This window comes from Chanos chanos, chromosome 10 (genome assembly GCF_902362185.1).
Source record: "Chanos chanos chromosome 10, fChaCha1.1, whole genome shotgun sequence".
Classification (NCBI taxonomy): Eukaryota; Metazoa; Chordata; class Actinopteri; order Gonorynchiformes; family Chanidae; genus Chanos; species Chanos chanos.
In genome coordinates, this window is record NC_044504.1 from 24510848 (window position 1) to 24532298 (window position 21451).

Genomic DNA, 21451 nt, shown 5'->3' on the forward strand with positions numbered 1-21451 from the left:
TGTCCACTGTTTCTTGTGACTTGTGAGGAATTCTCAGGGCATACCAGTATTACTGCAGCTGCTCTTGCCAATATCTCATCTGTCAGGCTTCCAAGTGGTACCATACTGCTACCACATACTATTCCTGGGGAGAACAGACTGCCAATCACAGCTATGACATTTATGGCTATGTCTGTGTTTTGTTTGTTAATTTGCCAATAAAGTACCATAAGTCATAAATAATAAGCAATCTAGGGTCTTTTAGGAAGTCACAATCACATTTTCACCAAACTTTTCTTATGTCCGTTTTCCAGTAGTTACAGTTACATGATTTCTAGACTTTCAAATAAAATAATACATACACTGAGATGTGTTAATTTTGGTGAGACAATAATCTTTGCAGAATATGGTAAAAATAATGAGGTTGCATCTTTTATTTAAGTGAGCTGTTGTACGATTGTAATTAAAGTTTTTATTATTTTATTATCGTAGTTATAATTTTAATTATGATATAATTTTATCCAAGTCCATTTCCATCACTTAACTGATTATTTCATCTCTGTAACATGTAAAACAAACAAACAAAAAAAACTATAACAAGTATTTGTGTACTACAGTAAATATTCTACGTTAATAATGTTACATTTTCTGAAGCAAATGATTGTGGAAGTATGGTAATGGTCTATTTACATGTTTCTCATCTTGTTTTCAGATCTGGGGGGTGCTGTAAATCTCCACTGGACACTTTACCATCCCACACTTCACCCACCCTCAGCTGCTGGCATTCCAATTATTTCTCACCCCTCTCCTCCAGTAGCTGCTCTTGGTTTCCTAGTGAACTTTAAAAGCTCAGCTTGATTATATATACATAGGCAGTAAACACAAATGCCAAACGTCTGTGCTCTTAATCAGTCAGACAATCCAAGCAATGGGTATTAGTTTTTATTAGCTAGTGTATCTATTGCCTTTAATTGAATTTACAGAATTTTAATTAAATCTCAATGTCACTTTTATTTGAGTTGAGCTGCTTATACAAAAGTGCAACAAATTGGATGATATAAGTTTAGTAAACTGCCCATGGAATTGAAATGTTAATCTAATCTAATTAGATGAGGAATTTTTATCAACACTTAAAACATGTGCTCTAAATTCACTGTCTCTTCTCATGGCATAACATTGACCTGGAATGGAGCTAAGAAAGATTGCATAAGGTCAAGCTGTCATAGGATTGGGACTTTAGCACATACTTTTAAAAGGGTCTTTACACTTGCCTGTTTCCAAGCAAGGACTTGTTTCCTATACTGCTTGGGATATATTTGGATGCTCTAAGATCTCACATCCAATCAAGAGTTAAGACATAAAAACGCAGTGAGTCTATTATTTATCACTGGATATTCATAAGTATATTCTTTCTTTTCTCCTTTTATAAAGGTGTTAAAACATGCATTTTTTCTCAGTAGTCCTCAGTATTTTGATGTGACTTTTCATAAAGTTCATTTAAAAAAAGTTCATCACAGGTATGCACAAAAGAGAAAATATGGTAGTCATCCCAATAAGGTAATGAAAGTTGCGTGACAGAGGAAAAAGGTTATAATTAGCTGTGTTAGGCCTGTGACTGACTAAACAAGCTAATGAAAAGTGTTCTCTGTTGAAACACATAAACCCCATCTTTAAGTGCTGGCGCCACCATGTGGGTATGTATACAGTCTCTGGAATGAGTGAACCTGAAATGAACAACAGTGATAACCTTGGTACACTAATGTTTTCTGACTTATGTGATCCTGAAATAGGCAAAAAATTCTGATTCACTTTTGGTTCTTTTTTGTTTAAATTTTGTCTTATTTTCATGACCAGTTAAAAATCAAATTCCTTGTTTATGTATGGTGGAAATGGAAATTTCCTCCCTTACATTTCCTGCATCTCAGAAATCAAAATTTATTTTACATTAAGTACACAAAGTGTTAGTAATATTAACAGCTAATTTTTGTGACCTCATTTTTTATGTTCTTAAGTCTTAAAGAAAATGATGAAGTCTTCATGAAAATCATGAAAAGGTGACTCAAGTTGAAATTTATATACATTTCAAAGTTTGAAATTGTATTAGGTGAATGATGAGGGAGTTTTTGCCAGCTGTTGCCATAAAATGGCTTGCTGTATAATTTCAGAGGACACACAAACCGTGGCTTGCAGGTATTTTCCTGTCAAGTACAGAATATCATCTATTAATTACTATCCTACACTTATGTCTATGAGACATCTATGCGATGCGTACCAATCCATCGGTGGGACATTTATGTTATACTGTTTGCTAACTGGCACAACATGGAAATTAAAACCATGACCAATGTTCCATACAAGCGCAGGGGAAAACCTACCCTTGTCTTGCATGGTAGTCAGGGACTAGAGATGGCAAAAAAATTCAACACCTTCCTTTGTCACTTTGAGAGTGGCAATAGTGCTGAGGCTGCCACTGTGATGCCCCCCCCCCCCCCCCCTTCATCTAACCTAACCATCAAGGAATCAGAAGTCCCTCAGCTTTCTAGAGATTGTAACCACTGCTAAAGCCCAGACCCGGTCAGTATTTGTGGAAGTGTTTTAAAGCACTGCGCTGAACAGCTAGCACCAGTGTTTACTGACATTTTTAGGTCCTCTTTTAATTTTCTCAGTGTCCCTACCCTATGGAAAACAGCTTCAATTCTACCCGTGCCAGAAATTTCCAGACCCATAGGGCCCAATGATTTTCAACCAATAGCATTGACGTCATTCATCATGAAGTGCTTTGGGCATATAGTGAAGAGGTACATTGTTATCACCCCTACAATTTGCCTACTAAGCCTCTAGGGGGGTGGAAGATGCAATTCTGACTCTATTGCACTTATTGCACACTCATGCCAAGACTCAAAACTAATGCCAAGACATTTCACCCACTTTTAACACTTTTCAACCCAGCACTTTAGCAGATATATTGGTTACAGAATTCTCACTTGAAGCTGGTTTTATTTCATGGATTGTTGATTTTCTTAGCTGTAGAATTCAGCAGGTCAGAGCAGGTATGTCACTCTCCAGCAAAATGACCACTTGTACAGGCTCCCCCCAGGGATGTGATTTATCATCTTTATTGTTTATTCTATATATACCAACTTTCGCACTAGCACCTTCCCTAATAGACACTTTATTAAGTACACAGACAATACTGCCTTGGTGAGCCTCCTATATGATGGTGAGGAGGAGCATGGGCCAGTTCTTGACTACTTAGTGAACAAGTGTGAGAAGTCAAACCCTCTCTTAAACAATATTAACACAAAGGAAATGTCCATTGATTTTAGAGAGCCACAATCCTGTAACCCTACCTCTGTCAATGGGGAGCCAATACAAACTGTTACAAATTACAACTACCTTGGCATTGTGCTCGACCACAAGCTTATATAAGATAAGATAAGATAAGTTAAGACAGAACTTTATTCATCCTGAAGGAAATTACTGTGCCAGAGGTAGCTCCAAAAATTACAACATAGGAATAAAAAAAATAGAGTAATAAGTGTAACATCAGAGCCTAAAAGAATAACAATAAAATTAAAAATAAAAAGTTAGATAAATTAGTAAAAATAAGTACACTAAAATAGAAAGTAGAAAAGTAAAAAAGTAATATTGCACATGATATTCAGTCATACTGGTAGTGATATTGAAAAGTAATAAACAGTAACTATTGCACAAGATATTGAGAAGTAAATATTGCACTTGATATTGAAAAGTAGTATTACCAATGATGCTGAGAGAGTAATATTGCACAGGATATTGATATCGCTCTCAGTATCTGATGCTTCAGCAGTCCTCCCTATACAAGGGGGAGGAGTTATATAGATTGATGGCCACTGGTAGAAAAGACCTCCTGTGGAGTTCTGTTGTGCACCTCGGTTGTCTCAGCCTATGGCTGAAGGTTCTTTGGTGTGACTGCAGCGTGGCGTGCAGGGGATGACAGGCGTTATCGATTCCTCCTCTCTGACACCTCCACCAAAGACTCTAGTTCCACTCCCAGGACAGAGTCTGCTTTCCTGATGAGCTTGTTGAGTCTACTGGCATCAGCAGCTTTCACCCTGCTCCCCCAGCACACTACAGTGTAGAAGATGACATTGGCCACAACAGAGAGATAGAACATCTGCAGCATAGTTCTGCAGACATTGAAAGATTGTAGTCTCCTGAGAAGATACAGGCGGCTCAGATCTTTCTTGTACAGAGCCTCAGTGTTTTTAGACCAGTCTATCCTCTTGTCTATGTGGACAACCAGGTACTTCTCATCCTCAGCAATGTCCACCTCTGTTCCCCTGATGCTGACTGGGTTTGGACAGGTCCTTCACTTCCTAAAATCCACCACCAACCCTGTGGTCTTTGTGACGTTGAGTTGCATGTGATTAAGTTCACACCATTCCACAAAACTGTCCACCACACTCCTGTACTCAGCCTTCTGTCCCCTGCTGATACAACCCACAATGGCAGATCCATCCAAAAACCTCTGTGGGTGGCAGGACTGTCGGTAGTATCTGGAGTCTGAGGTGTAGAGTGTTGACCGAAAGGAAGACAGGACTGTCCCCTGAGGTTCCCCCATGCTGCTCACTATTGTGTCTGACACGTGGCTCTGCAGCCTCACATGCTGTGGCCGACCTGTGAGGTAGTTGGTGATTCAGGTCAAGTCCACTGGTCTGTGGTCACTGAAGGTGTTTGGGTGCTTTTTCTTGAGAATAGGAACAAGGCATGATGTCTTCCACAGAACAGGGACGGTCATCAGGCTCAGGCTCAGGCTGAGGATGTGCAGAAACACCCCACCCAGTTGAGTAGCACGTCCTTTGAGCACTCTGGGGCTGAGGCCGTCAGGCCCTGCAGCCTTGCCTGAGCGTAGTCTGCTGAACCCCTTCTCACATCCTCCTCAGTGATAGGCCCTGTTTACACCTTGCATTAAGATCCAATTTTCGTGATCCGATCACAAGTGGACAGCTCAAAAGTACAGGTGTAAACGCATCCAGTGCGCATTGAGGTCGCCTCGAGATCCGATCACTCAGGCCACATTCAGAGGTGGTCTGGACCGCATATGACCGCATTCTTATAGCAATGTAAATGCGAAGGCGTACTTGACCACACTGAACAACCACCCACTCAACTGACGTCATTTGCTGCCATTTGGTCTCTGCAAACGGAAATGTTGTACGTGTGCATTTGCATATAGAGCGGGGAAGTGAGATCCGATCTCAAGCGGTAACTCGAGACGTATGTGGATACAGATTCTAAAGCCAGGTGTAAACGGATGCATGTGTACACTGTCCACTTGTGATCAGATCACGAAAATCGGATCTTAATGCAAGGTGTAAACAGGGCCATAGTGATTGACCCTGGAGAGCTGTTAGAAAGCCCTGGTGGGGGAGGGGGGCCAGGCTGAGGTGACAGGACAGGAGCCAAGAGAGTCGTTGAGGAGAGATGGTGGTGTGAGGGTGCTGGGGGAGGGGGGCTAGGGGAGGGGTGTAGAGGTAAATGGTGGTGCGAGGAAGCTGAGGGGGGGAGTCAATGGAGAAGCTGGGAGGAGGGTGGGCAGAAGCTACATCATTAAACCTATTAAAGTACAGATTTAACTCATTGGCATCATCCAGGTATCCTTCCATCTCCTGGTTGGTCTCTTTTCCATGGCCGGTGATGGTTCTCATGCCACTCCACACCTCCCTGCTGTTCTTTTGTTGGAGTTTCCTCTCAAGCTTCCTCTTGTAACACTCCGGACCTCTGGACCGACCTCATAAGCACTAAGACACAACCAAGAATGTACTTTTTAAAGAAATTGTTATTCTTCAATGTCCATAACAAAATGCTTCAAATGTTTTACTGTGCTTTTATTGAAAGTGTCAATGCTACTGAGGAAGTACTGAAAAAGAATTTCAGAAAAATGGTAACAACAGCCAGTAAAATGTTGGAGACTACATTACCAAGAATGGAATGCATCAACAGAGACAGAATGATGAATAAGGCAAACAACATTGTGGGTGACAAGAGGCACCCCCTGCCCCCTCATTTGAATTGTTGCGATCAGGGTCACGATACTGCCCCCCTCTGTTCACAAAAAATAGATCCAAATTTTCATTTGTTCCACAAGTTTTTAAACAGATAATGCATATAATAATAAGCAGGATGTCCAGCTGGTCTGGGCAGAAGTTGCTCCCATCTTAACTATTGTTTTTTCTTTTTTTTTTGTTCCCACCTAATCCATTACAAGGTGTGAGGTATATGTATGGGTATGTGTATGGGTATGTCTACAGATGACTCTGTGATGTTGTGATGAAATGCCTTGTGATTGTGCTGCAAACCAATTAAAATAAAGTATCTATCAACATTTCTGGGACATCATTGCCTGCTCAGCTGACATCCAACTAGTCTCTGGATAATTTACAGATGGCAAACCGATCTCTGTAGGATGTCTATTCATAGGCACATCTTTCTTCTGCATTTGCCAATGGTAATTGTATCTCTGGACAAAGTACATTTCAAAATCATTTAATAAAATGTATATATTCATGGCTGCTGTTAAGAACAGTTTAAAGGACACCACTTGCATCCCAATGCCAGGTGAAGTCAATCTTCTGTACCTGTTTTGTTACAATTAAGTTAATGTGTTGGAAGTATTAATTTTTGTTTTCTTAAGTAATTCTTTATGTGTTTCTGTATTTCGTTGCGGCCACTTTAAGAATTACAGGATGTTAGTAACAGGAAGTTATGTCACGTGACCAGCAATTAGGAAGTAAGTGAGCAGGATACTGAGAACTGTTGTTTTATTATATCTGTGATAATCCAGCAACATCTGCATACAACTCATGCCTTTGGTAGCATCATGGGTATGTACTGATCGTTTAATTGTTATCTGTGGTCGCAGACCATTATTTTTTGGCTCAGTGTTACATTCTGTGAGGTTAGATTCCAGAAATCTATTAGTTACAAGTTACTATTGCTATTGACTGCATTGTTCCTAGGCCACTGGAAGTTCATACGGGAATAATTACAAATAAATAAACGAAGAGATGACTGATTACATGTTAAAATATAACGCTATATATTACATTTGAAGTTAAATCTACAATAAATACATACAACTTTTAACACTAAAAAATGAGAGGATTTAATTCATGTTAAAATTGAATTGATATATTTACATTGTCAATATCTGTACATGTTAAAAGCGAGCATGGCGTTGATTATGCTTTGTATGTTTCAGATTCACCCTTTGCAACGTCAATAAACCTGTGGACAAGGGGTTGACTGTCTTCAGAGTCTTGATGTTAGGAAGGCGTTTATCTGACTGTCAAGTTATATACAGTACATATACCGAGGACAGAACAGTACCATTTACTTACATTCCCCTTTTTTTGAGTATGAATTAGCACGTGTGACTGGCAGAGGGGACTTAGAAGAGCTATGACATAAGTTGTAGTTTGACTATTACCCAGAGCAATGAAATTAGTTTTATAATCACTAGAAGGGGGTCCCAATCAGGTATGCTTGTACAGATGAAAAGAGGGAGCAGAGATGTGACTCAGGTGCCAACCTGATGATATCTTTTGCAATCATTAACATCTTTATTTAGCAATTGTCACGGACTCAAAAGATAAAATAGTAGAGCGGATCAAAAGCTTTTAAGCAGTCACTATTCCACAAGTCACACTTCCCACCATAGAAATTGTGCCAACCTTACCAGCCCATAAATCTAAGAGTAAGACCACAAAATTACAAAGCTTAGGAAAATGAAATACAGGAGGGAAAGCTATCAGTTTGTGCTCTAAAATGTCTCAGTAAAGGGGGAGAAACAATAGAAAAAGAGACATATGCTATACTTGGTAACCACCTGATCAAGGGGCCATGTCTGCCTGGATTTAAAATGGCAGTAACCTGGCATCCCATGATAACGTGTGGCCTTTTTCTTAACATAGCTAGTTAGCATTTTGTACTCTTTTTTTTGTACTCCAGTTATTGTGTTAGTTTTTTCCCCTTGTGTCTGTGTTTATATATCCCTGTGTTTTCCTATGTATCTTTGTGAAGTTTTACACTTGTTGTCAGTACTGAGCTGTTCCTTGTTTCCTAGTTTTCCTTGTCGCTCTGTTAACCTTGTTCTGTGTTAGTCTTGCTCCTCATTACCCTGTTAGCCTTGTTTAGCCCTGTATCTCTGTTTAGCCTTGTTCCCAGTTAGCCTTGTCAACTCTGCTCTCCCTGTTTAGCCTGGTGGTGTATAGACCTTAGTATACTCTCTACTTTGATCTGCCTAGCCCCCAGGTAGCCAGTTTATGGATTTGGATTACGATTTGGATTTCAATGAAGAACTACCTGCATTTAGCCTCACTCTCAGTTCATGACAACTATAAACAAGGTAACTGTTTCACAATTGCAATTGAACACTTGCAGACTGTGTAGCAGAGTTTGAATTAATTTGTAAACTGCAAGTCAACTATGTAAAGATATATGAATCATATGAATAAGTCATAAGAATAATGAATCATGATTGGTTGGCTGGAATAGCAAGATTCCTCCCCCAAAATTTCACTGACAATGCGAATGTATAAACACAAACTGTGACAGACTGTATTCATAGAGAAGCTTTCTTTAGGTGTACATGAAGTAGTGTAGGGTATTTAATAAAAAATACTTAGCATAGTGCGACCTTACAGTAAAGATGAACTTATACACATTCAGATTCAAAACTGCAGTGCATGTAATATTAATTGTATCCCATATGAAGGAAAAATGAGTCAATCAATGAACAAACTCATCATGGAGCACAGAACATTTACACATCATCAACAGTTGATTAACAGTTGATGCCAGAATCATCTTAGAAACCATCTCTGAAACTGCTACTTTAACTTTCTAGTATCTTAATTGGGATGATAGTGTCTGTTGGGTTTGTTGTGGCTTTGGCAGAGGTCTGAGCTTCTATGCGTAAAGTCCCATCTTCAGACCGTGTGCAGCTGATGTGTTGCAGATCAAGTTCAGATGACAACCTATTCAATTGACAAAGAGCATAACAAGTAGAAAACATGGTCCAGAACAAACCTGGTAAGCAATTGTAGTGGTCGAGCTACAAAAATAATTGTCATTTTTTAAAAACGCCCACTTACTTGTATTTTCGTGTAAAACTCCTTGAGACAATTCCATGTTCATCCCATCTGTCACCATGCTTACCTTCAAAAAAATGAAGACGTAACTATCTAGAGGATAGTTAACCTAATAGGCTTCTCAATTTATTAATTTCATTAAACAATTTGAGTAACATCCACGCAAATGAAATGTAATAAAATTATTTCCACATCTTTGTTCCGTGGTGCCTTTAGGCAGCAAAGTAATTTGATATGAATGCCTTTTTTCACAAAATATTTATATGTATGTAAGGGAACAGTTACTTGGATCACATCCCTACCTTTTTCTAAATAAAACTACATATGGCCTCCTAAACACTTTGCTGTATATATGCTGGCAATTCAGAGCGGAGAAATCTAAATACTTTGTTTTTGTTCTGTATGTACTGGTGATTTAAAGCAGAGAAATCTCTACCTGTGATCTCTAAGAAGCTGTCCTTCGCTGTAACTGTGATCTCCTCAGGAGAAAAGTGACTGACATTTAGAATGATCTTCCAGGATCCTTGCTCTGTCTTCATTTCTGAAGTTTCTTCAGAAATTTTTGTTTGATGTCCAGCATATGCAGATAGGGTTTCCATGCAGGATAGTGTAAAAAGAGGAGAGTACTTGGATCCTGGCCAAGAGGGTGTTGTTAGCCTTCTCTTGGCCCATTCGATCCAGTTTCTATCATCTTGGTCAAGGAAAGAAGGCAAGCCCACACAATGATCTAAAATGTCCTTTGGCTGTTCCCAGTCTCTGAAAGGATCCCAGTTAGTGTTGCGGTGAAAAAGAGGACGAGGCTTTATTTTATTCTCGTCATTCATTGTGTAACTAAACGTCCAGTACAATACCGCGGGAGCAAAGTGAGTTTTACTCTTTCAGTCCAAGCTGAACAAGACTTGTTTTACTCTGTCAGTCCCGGCTGCACAAGTGTTTTTAGGATTATTGACAACAGAAGTAGTAAGATAAAACTAGCGCAACTTAGCTGTACTGATTTGTTTGGGGAAAAGTTACTCCAGCAACTTCTCTGTCACAGGTTGACGCCACCCACAACCTTTTTATACTTCACCAAACCCTTTAACATTAATCAAGAAAGGGGAGTTGTCTAAGAACCACCAATTAACTAATGTGCCAGACCAATATTTCACTGCACTGCAACATGTTGCCAAGCACAGGGCCGGGGGTAATGCCAAATAGCTGGAGGATGTAAACAAGCAACAAGTACCTCTGGGGTTTTTTTTTCCTGGTAGGCCTTTGCATATTTGTCACATCTTGGTACTTTTCACGATACCTTAACAACTGCAGCACTCTGGTTTAGAGTGGAATGGTATGTACTCTCACCACCACTGAAACGTTTAGTTACCTCGAATTACTGGTTCAGTAACGGTGTACTTTGAAAAGTGAATGCTCAGTTGCAAACTATGCTTGAGAACATATGATGTTTAAAAAAAGATGTACCCTTTCACTGTTACATCACTGTGCACCAACAACAGGTCCCATGAAAACAAAAAACAATTCAGTTGCATATGTTCTTTATTGCAGTCTAAATGCCCACAATGTTTCCTTACCACAGGCAGCGTGTATACATATCACACTTTTAGATTACATAAGACTCTGTAAGTAATTGTGTGATAAGTATTCAAATTGTCCATGTAGTCTAATAAAGAAGTACCTCAAAGGTCACAACTGACCATCACAAAATAACAAATTTGTCCTCATATACTTAAATACAATATCTCTTATGAACAATAAATCTGTTTAACATTGTGAAGACATAATGTAGATTTGATATAAACATTGTTACCACCATTACTTTATTGTCCACATTAACATATTCATAAGGGATACGAAAAATAAGAAAGAGAATATAAACACATTATTTATCAGCAAAAAATCATTTTCCTGAAGAGACAACTGCATTATATTTCATTTCAAGTGGTGCTCATATGCTATCTATGTCATCTTGCCTGTCCATCTCATTAGTCTCTCTGAAAAAGGATAAAAAAAAACATGGATTGGTTTATTTCTGAGAACGTTTTGTGAATCAGCTTATACAAAACGCATCTCACTAAAACACGACAATTTCTCTCTTCAAATCTAAAAAAATTCCATCCACAAGCTTTGTGATAAGCGTTTATAACAGAACTGTAGTAGTCATACTCTGTTTTATTTTGTATTACTGACCTGGGCTTCATTTCCTGACAGCAAACAATCTCAGATGTTAAAAGTGTTTTCATGAGGTCTAAAACTTTTTTAATGAGGTCTAAAACTTGAAAACTTTTTTTCTTGCTTTTCTCTGAGCAATATTGAAGAGCAGAGGCACATCACTAGGGTGTGCTTGAAACCTCTCTGTCCGTCTGAGAGGTGCTTGAAATGGTGAATGTGAAAATCATTGCAAAGTTTTGAATTGGTTACTGTATGTCAGTCCCTTTTGCTCCCAACAGTTGAACTATTAAGGTTGTACATCATAGCTACTACTATAAAGCATGTCTATCTTGATTTTCTGTGCACCTGTGTCAAGTATCTAAAGCCTAACTAAAGTTATATTGTGACTGAGGGAGATATCTCTGACTACAATAAGGGCATGTGCTACCACTACAGCGGAAGACATAGGAGAGTCTTAAGTATTTATGTGAAGTGTGTGGAGAACCTCTTTATACCTTTAAAAAACTGAAAGTTCAGATTGTAAAGATCACTACTGTAACTAATGAAGAATAGCAGAATAGCAGTATAAACAGAATCGAGAATAGCAGCATAAATACCTCTTAAGCCTCCTGCTGTGAAGAATAATTGCAGTTAGGAAAGTGATCAGCACCAGACCACCAATAACACTGCCCACTGCAATGCCCACTGTCCGGTCTCCATCATCTACAACAATAAAGTCAGTGTATGTCCCTGATTAATGACGTATGGTAGGTTTGAATCATCAGCACCATCAAATGATAATAATGTTTACTATAATACTCACTGCAGCCTAATACTTCAATTATTTTATTTCAGTCAGCTGAATATCTTATATTGCAAACTGAATACATCATTTGATTTTCTCTTGTCATCCTATTATCAGATGTGATCACTACTGTTAGTTGACAAAGTGGAGCACTCGTGTCTGTTTCCCTCAAATTCCTTTCTTTTTAGTTATGCTGCCATATTGAAACCTGCTGGAGTGTAACTATGGCTACAACACATACATTCTTTTGTTGGAATGAAATGGTATTTTTTATTTATTTACTTATTTATTTATATGAAAAGGGAAGCTGATTTTGAGTATAAGCAGCAAAAAACAAGAGTGTGAATTTAACCTAGGTAACCTTCATAACAGTAACATTTATGAATGATTTTCAGATCCAGTCCCGAGGACCCGCTGAACAAAGAAATTGTTGTTCTTACCCAGCACAAGCCCACTCAATACCTCTATTTGTCAGTATGTCTTTAATTAGAAACATGCGGTGTGTTATTATTGAAATACACTTGAAAAGTACCACCTAACAGCTCAGCATGACTAGATTTGAAACTTTACTTGGCTGAACACAGTGAAAAAAATGATTTAAGTGAAATAACTGAAGCATTGATTCTTAATGGTGATTCTTACCAGGGACACATTCAGTAGTTTCCCCAGACCACTGGCCATTAGACAAACACCTGCGCTCTTTTGACCCCTTGAGGGTGTATCCTGTATTGCAGGATAATTTCACTACAGATCCTTCAAGATATCTTGTTCCTTCCTTCTCTCCATTACTTGGTGGAGCAAGCCAGCCACAGGTCACCACTGAGTGAAGAGTGGAAGTGTTTTTCACATGACAGTACACATGTACCATAAACTATTGTAGCATCAGAGATACGATTAAGTGTATAGAGGTTACCTGGTTTTAAGGCCTCCACCATAGCCATGTGGCTGCGGAAGGACACACGGGTAGCATTCCCCATCATAAGACTACGGGCGACAAGAGTGTCATACTTGCAGAAATTCGAACCATCGCCAGAGCACAGCTCAGAGGCCTCTGTCAGTAGTGGGTCATCTGGGTTCTCAGGAACATAAAAGACTGGGGTGAATTCCGCATGATGCTTTGGACCATAAAAGTATTTGTCCAGCAATGCCTTAGTATCATATGTGAAGAGAGATGAGTCGTTTAGGATAGCCCCTGTAAAAAATCACATAAATAAATAAATGATAAAACTACTAAATGATTTCAGTGGCTGCTCTTGTCTTCTGTGTCATGATCAAAAAAGACTCTACATTTTCTGCGAAATCTCAAAATCTAACAAATCAAACTCCATGAACACTTAGGATAAATGCTGAATTTCAACACCAGTGGATAGAATACACAAAGTATATTTTGTATTTAAAGACATAGCAAATTTACTAGCAATTCCAGATGTACAAAGTATTTGTTGTGAATAGGACACGTGTTAAGACATTTATGATGTTAATGATAACTTATCTATACAATCTCTTAAATGAGTTACTGGGGTCAAATTCCAGGGCATTTTTATGGCACTGATCTAAAATGGGCTGAACTACATGTGACACACTGCAATAAAGATGTGGTGATAAGCATCCTGAGATGAATCATTCTAATACAGAACCTGTCATAAATTCTCTATGTATTTTATTCCTGACTGAATGATTTTGGTGAAAAAAACTATTATGTTCTAATACAAAAATGAATAACTTCAGTGACCATAGGACTTTTTTCAATGAAAGGAATATTTTCATGTGTGCACAATGGTGCACAATTTTGCACAAAGAATGTTATCATTTCTCAAATTATTAATTTAGCTACTTTGTAAAATTAAACATTCTGTGTATACTCTCTCTTCCACAGAACTACTATCATAGTTCTACTGCAGATGTTCTACTGCTTTAAAAAGAAGGCACATGTTCTCATTCTCATCAGCTTAACAACTTCAATACAACTAGATGGAGAAGCATTTGAAATGCAGTAATGTGTAATCGATGTAGAATCAAAACCCAATTGACTGGGAAAAAGAGTACAGATACATATATTCAAAAAAAGAGGTTTTGACAGAGCATATCAATACTTTGAAGAGCAGCTGTGTAATGTATTGCTGAAACACCTGCCAGCTGGCTGACAGATCATATGGTTTCTCCTGTCAGTCATTCGTGAGGTGATATTTGACAGGTAGACGTGTGTTAAACAGCTGTCAACTGTATTTAGAGGAGCCTGTAAATGTGTGACCTTCAAACGTGTATTAGGTTCAAATATGCATCTAGCAATAAAGCTTGAAATTATCCAGCTCTGAGACTGACTGTACTCACTGTCTGGCTCCTCTTAGGAGCTTGTGCACAGTCGTTACGAGGACATAAACAGATACATATCTAGACACGAGTACATAACATATACACACTTATGGTACAGTGTATCTTAACTGCTCAGTTTACTGTTGTGCACATCTGAGGCAACACATTTCAAGGCTCTAAATCCACCAATAAAATGTCTAAATGATATAATGTCCGACTTTTAACCTAAGACAGTATACACAGAGGTACAAAAGATCTAACATAGTCAGATACTCACAGCTTGCCCCAAAAGTAAAGAGTTCCTCTGGAGAGTTCTGATCATGAGGTACTCTCTGTCCATCACTAGTGAGGAAGTCATCTTTTGGGTCATCATTCATTGTTCCCAGCAGGCCTTGAGTAGTATTCCAAAACTCCTCAGGTAGAAGTACAGTGGTGGCTAAAGTCCCTGACCTTCCCCGCAGTTCCACTCCAGCACCAGACGGAAACATCACAGTCACATTCTGAGCAACGGGAGCAAACACGAATACACCTAAAAGAATGCAGTCCGTGAAAAGTTCATTTCCAGATCACCTTGTTAAACTGATGGATATGAGTGGGTATGTTTAGCTAATCAGAGGCTGAGGAAAAGATGTAACTACTGCAAACCACTAGCAGGAAATCACAGAAAATTCACTTGTCTATAGACTACCTCTTTACAGTAAGAGGAGTTAGCAAAGCCATGTCTGTCAAATATCACAAAACAAAAGCTATCAGTCATTAGTCCTTTATTTTGCCTAGAATTTGCTAGTATATCTGGTCGTATGAGAAGTTGTAAACCTTGATATGTGCAAACAACAGTGTACCCGATGAATGCAGGTGTTAATATAGCTTGAAAAGTGTGACCTATATTCTTTAACATCTCCTTCTCCACTCTATCAGTGAAAGAGGCAAAATTGCTACTCTCTGGACCTGTTGCTTAATTCTGTCCTGTGAACCCACTCAACAGTAGAGGGTAATGCTGTGGCTAAGTCAGTGATGAGTCAGTGATCAGGCTTGTTGATGGGGACAACAAGCATGTAAAACAAATGAGCTGTCAAGAGGAATTGAGAACCATTTCTCCTTAGAGATACAACGTGTATAAACTGACAGAAGTACATGCACGACTAGTATAAAATGCACATTGTGTAAGTGATTGTGGAAGAGCACCTGTGAATATAATGGAACTGTACCCAAGGTTCACACCTATCTCTCGTTTGGCCTCTCAGCATTCAAAACATAAAGATATTCTGCAGTTTGTTTCTTACCTTTCAGATCCATCCAGTTCTGCTCCGAGAACAAAAGCACTTCCTGGTTCTTCAGAACCTGAAGGCTGTCCTCTGGACCAATCAGACGCACCTCAATCACATCAGAATCCCCCTCTTTCATTGCTACCGCGGACAACCTAGTAGCACGTGCTAATGTACCTGTCAAGTTTAATTGGTGAAGAAGTAATTTGTATTTTAAATAGAAAAATGACATGGGATGTGCAACAATATCTGAAGCAGGATTTACACTGTCCATTTGAACACATGTAAAAAAGAAACATAACTACAAATAAAAGTTGTCTGTTACATTTAATGACGATTAGGCTGAATCATGAATTGGCTTTCAGAACTTGTTATTTGTGAGATGCACCTCTTGAAGATTAACCAACAAAATCATACATAATAATAGGGATACTGACCATTTGGCATTGTAACAGGTTCTGCCCTTCCCTGGATGATCAGTCCATACTTAGCTGATAACAGCAATGAGTATTCCCCCATGCCATTGAACGTATATCTGTTCCCATCAAATGTTATGTAATGGGGGTCCCCATACACAACACCTGAGGTTGAGACAAAAACAAAAAATTGGGTATACAAACGTGTGTGTGTGTGTGTGTGTGTGTGTGTGTGTGTGTGTGTGTGGTCACACTGGTGATAGAAATAACCCCCCAAAAAATCAAAAAACAAAGATCAGACCTGCTTTTGGAGATTTATAGGTCCTGCAGTCACTGGAGGGTCGGTTTTTGAAGTAATAGTGACAGTTGTCAGACCATAAGCAGCAGTAATAGAAGCTGAGGACATCATATATCCAGTGAGAAGCTCCAGGGATCCTGGGCGGACGTCTGTAGGGAGGAGAACCCCAGTCGTGTCCCCGATCAGGTGTACTACCTCCTATTGAGTCTGCAGTCAGGACCTGTGCCCCAGTGCTATCATAGCAACACTGCTGGCCAGCTGCATACTTGGGGCTTTAAAGTCGACAGACAGACGGACAGACGGACAGACAGACAGAAAGAAAGAAAGAAAGAAAGAAAGAAAGAAAGAAAGAAAGAAAGAAAGAAAGAAAGAAAGAAAAAGAGTGAGTCCATAATAAGAACAATAAAGAGTAAGTGAGTCCATAATAAGTACAATAAAATAGAGCAAAAGTACAACACAGTACAATACAGTAAAAAGTACAACACAATGTGACAAAGGAGAGTTATATGGCTTAAAGGAGACCTATGTGACTACTATTATTGAAACATAAATGACAGATATGACTGCTTGTAGATATCACCACTCTTTAGACAAGATGTGATCAACAGACTGGGGCACTCACCTTGCCTGTATAGCCCTGACACAGTGAACACTCCCAGGGTGATATGTACACACGCTGCCCTTCTCTATATCACAGCCATAATCAGTCTAAATGTAATAGAAAAATTATATGGAATGTACATCCCTAAGCAACACCTTATGCTGTTATTTGCGGACATAGAGGCAGATGTTCACATGTGGGTGTGTCCTGCTGCTGCTCAGAAGAATGTTGAAAAAGCGTTTAGAATGAAATATTGAAGTGTTGTACATCAATCAACCTTAAACATTGTACATGTGAATGAAAATATTTAGGGTTAGATGAAACTTAACAAATAAAACCATCACCATTATAAAACACTGATTTTCCAGCCATGGCAATTCATAAATATTTAACTTCCAAAAGCATTATTTCATCTGGCTTTACAAAGACATCTGAATGTTCAGGGAAAAAATGCAATTACCATTTTAAAGTCTTCTTAAAAAAAATTGCGCTCAGTTAAAAATGATAAACTTCTCAACTACAGCACTTTTAATTTAAGCCGACACTAGACTCACATGAAATCTCCCGGTGTCAGCTCTGGCCTGGTCAAGTGTACAGGGACAGTCAATAATCTCATCCTGGAAACTGGGCAGCTCTTTCTCCAGTTCATCCCATTTTAAACACTTATCCAAAGCCCATGCGGCTGAGTCTTCTCTAAATTTCTCCTCCAAATGCCAAGCCAAAGCATGGTCCTCAGTCCATACTGCATGGACATTCCTGAACCAGTGCATATTGAAAAAACAACATGTTTCAGAATATGTGGTGTTGCATACATATGATTCCTCTGATTCTCAGTGTGTTGTCTGTCTGTGCTTCACTGTGTCACTCCAACAAGCATTTAACACAAAATTTGTCTGCTTGCACAAAAGCACTTTCTCTTCCAAGCTGTTGAGTTTCAAATGCAGCACAGCTTTGTATTTTTACCCTGTTAAAGAATTTATTTTTAAATCCCAATATGGGTAGCTACAGGTCATCGTCTCACAGAAGTGACAGTGGTGTCAGAGCTCAATGAAACAGTTTACCATGTCCCATCTGGATGAGAACTGGAGCTAACTCTGACAGATCCAAGCTCCCAGTCCGAGAAGGGTTTCTCTGCACTTTTAGGCACAAAGCTGAATGAGCCGTTGTTGGGATAGTTTTTGGCCAGGGAGTACAAGTATGTCCATTCACCATGCCAGGATTCAGAGTACGGCTGCCCTGAAAACAAGTTTAATTTTTTTTCCAAAAGCATTTTTTTGTTTCACACATTTTCAACCCCAAAACTCAATCAACTAATACAATCCCAGTTCTTTGCTCACTTTGATATTTTTATTTCATGCAAAAAAGATCAGCTGGAAGGCTGAGGAGAACACTCATCTGACCCACCTTGCTCACTATAACCCCACAGCTCAATATTGACATTCTCTGCTCGAACATGGGAGGTATTCCACGTCATTTGTAAGGAGCCTTTTGTGTTTGAAGTGCCATAGTACTGCCACTTGGTTGAATTGTCCAGTGTCACTCTGAAACGCGGGTCCAGTTTTCCTGGATGAACTGAAGAGTGAATATTAATAGACTTCAGATTATCACATCACTTGCTTGGTAATTCAGACAGAACTTCCAAATGTGTCAAATGTATCCGTCTCAACAATTTTGGTATTGTTCACAATTTTCCTGCGTGTGAGCTTTGAATTTCTACCGGCACTCTAATGTATTCCAAGCATATCCTGTGAATTGAACTGATTTAATTCTGTCAATAAATCTTCCACTTTTGATCTTATGGAAAAGAGACATTTTACACAGTTTTTGCAGCATTCCCTGAGATGACAAAAATTGGACATTCGTAATGAAGCTAGTTCAGCAGTATCTGGTTTTGCAATCTGCCAGTGTTTTCAAAGATTATTAATGCTGTAGTAAACTCACTAAAATTTTTAGACTGCCCCTGCTTAAACTCACCAGAAAGCCATGCCCCAAGCCTGTTGTAAGTTATTCCATTGTCTGATGAGATTTCTAAGGGAACCCATCCAGTCTCATACAGTAGAGGGGAGATGCAGTGGCCTTTGTTCTCTATGTCTACATAGCCATGAGTTACAATTTCATGATTGAATCTAGGAGAAGACAGATTGACCAGTTATTAATGAGACATTTTTTAAAGATGTTTATTTAAAATGCGGTCATTTTGTGAGCACTGGTACAGACCGTTTATGATAAGAGAGGAAGGATGTTGGTGTATACCTGCATCTTACAAAGTCACTGTAAATCCTACCTGCAGGTTACGTTGGAGTTTTGAGCAAAAGTAGCATTGAGGATAATAAAATCAGTTCCGCCAAAGATTGTGCCAGAATATGGAGAGGCATCGACACAATATTCCTTAAAGTCCAAACAGCAATTTTGGAGGGAAGCACAGGTTTCATGGCAGGAACATGAGTCCAGTTTCTGTCCACACTGTCCCTCACACGTTTGGCCTACAGTAAACACAGAACAAGTTTAAAAAAATGCATTCTGAACACAACGTTTTGCATTTTCTTGGTTTGCTGAGGCAGCACAAAGCTGAAAAAGGCTGCAGTGTCAAGATACTGTATGCAGTATGATTTGGATACTGCTGTCTGAATAAAGATACAGTTTGTTTTGGAATAATTCTATTTAAGTTGGACAACATACCTGAACTCCTACCGATACATGACATCAAAAATATAACCAATAAACTCTTCTGTAATCTCTTCTCCATCCTTTGGGTAATGGTGAGTATCCTGAAGAGGGGAGAGATCAAATATCCAACCTCTGTTGGTCTTGATACTTGTATTACTAGAAATACCAGTAACTACTAAAAGATACACAGTGCAAACACAGTCCATATGACAGTCAACTGGCCATAAAATACTTATTCTTTGGTCACCAGAGACTAAACAGGTTCATTGTCCAATAGTAACAAAGGTCTATCTGATAACAGGGTAGTAAGTTCACCCAATCAATTGTCTTCTTGCCTTTGCCTCAGAGCTACTATTTGTCATGCAGTAACCTTTTATATTTTGGAGTGCTGAATTTTAGTTAGTGACTAAATGTTTAACCAGGGGCTCAATTATTTGGTGTATAACATCACTAAAAGATAGATAAGGTGATTGAGTGAGGAGATGAGAGTTGCATGTGCTCTTTGTTTGGCTTGAATGGGAATGTGTTACATTGATGAGATCTTGCTTTCAAGCAACACACACAGCTAAGAGTATATGTATGTACATCTCCGGCTGTCAAAGAAAGGGAGTTTTTGAGATTTCAAGGGCAAATTTTTGTACCATTTCTCCTTATTTCTGTTGAAAATATAGCCTAAGTTGCTATGTTGTCTGAACTGTCACAAAATGTACTACTAAATGCCAGTGAGTTCTTGTAATTTAACCTGTGGTAACAGTTAATGAGTTTGTTTTAAATCAGGGCACTTTTCCAAGTAAATCTGCATATATCTATCTATATATATATATATTTATGTATGTATATGTATATCTACACTTTTCCAAATATAGATAGATAGATAGGTAGGTAGGTAGGTAGATAGATAGATAGATAGATAGATAGATAGATAGATAGATAGATAGATAGATAGATAGATAGATATTGTTTTTGTTTCATGAACTATTAACCATGACAATAATTTATGCTGTATATGAATAGCAAATGAGTGTGTTACTTTGCAGGCCAAATGAAGTCCAATTCTCATTTTCATAAATGACCAGAATCTGTTAATGAGTGCCCGCCTAATAACTTGTTCTGGTTTATGAAAATATTAATTAAATTCATGGCAAATAAAATGTTGTAATGACAACTGTATGACGTTACAGTGTCAGACATAAAACAAATGGTTCAAAAATGCTCCATATCCCTGTAGCCCACTTTATGGACACGTGCCATTTATATGCTGTATGTATTTTCATTCACCATTTAAAGGCTGAAACTCTCTCTGTTTTTCATGTTAACTGAAGTACTTTTATTTTATATAGAGATTCTCTGTTCCCTGTTTTTAGTTATTGCGAGAAAAGGACTGATGCTTAAATTGAGGCATGGTCACCTTCAACGAAAGATTCAGACCAAGCTCATCTACGCACTTTTTAAGCGCCCACCGAGGCAAAATGTGTGCAGGTAAGATGTACTGCTAAAATATTTGATGTTATAAAATATATAATACTTGTATAATCTGATAATAGTTGTATAGTCTGACTGAAATGAATTTAATACACTGCCAATGTTTTAACTTTCACTTTACCTTTTTTTTTTTACGTGATGTAAGGCTAGTACGCACAAATATAACGGGTTCGGGCGGGTCGGGTCGAAAAATGACAAAGCATCGTTCCGAAGAACTTAACTTAATAACTTAATAAAAGCATTGCGTGCAATAGGCTTTGTGTTATAGGCTCTCCGAATTGCGTGCAGCAGGACAGGCTGTGATTATTAGTCCAACTTCCGTTCTCTCTCTCTCTCTCTCTCTCTC

General features: G+C 38.7%; 1 protein-coding gene across 1 annotated transcript; it reads right to left on the bottom strand.

Moving 5' to 3' along the window:
* Positions 1-11304: 11304 nt before the first annotated feature.
* Positions 11305-19702, bottom strand: LOC115823461 (sushi domain-containing protein 2-like). The gene is made up of 15 exons (XM_030787511.1): positions 19636-19702; positions 19241-19439; positions 18931-19082; positions 18361-18528; positions 18018-18192; positions 17511-17712; positions 16978-17063; positions 16359-16627; positions 16079-16222; positions 15660-15818; positions 14654-14905; positions 12977-13255; positions 12706-12882; positions 11876-11972; positions 11305-11311 (listed from the first exon to the last, which is right to left on the bottom strand). The coding sequence occupies exons 1-15, from the start codon at positions 19700-19702 to the stop codon at positions 11305-11307; spliced, it is 2433 nt and encodes an 810-aa protein (XP_030643371.1).
* Positions 19703-21451: the final 1749 nt, after the last annotated feature.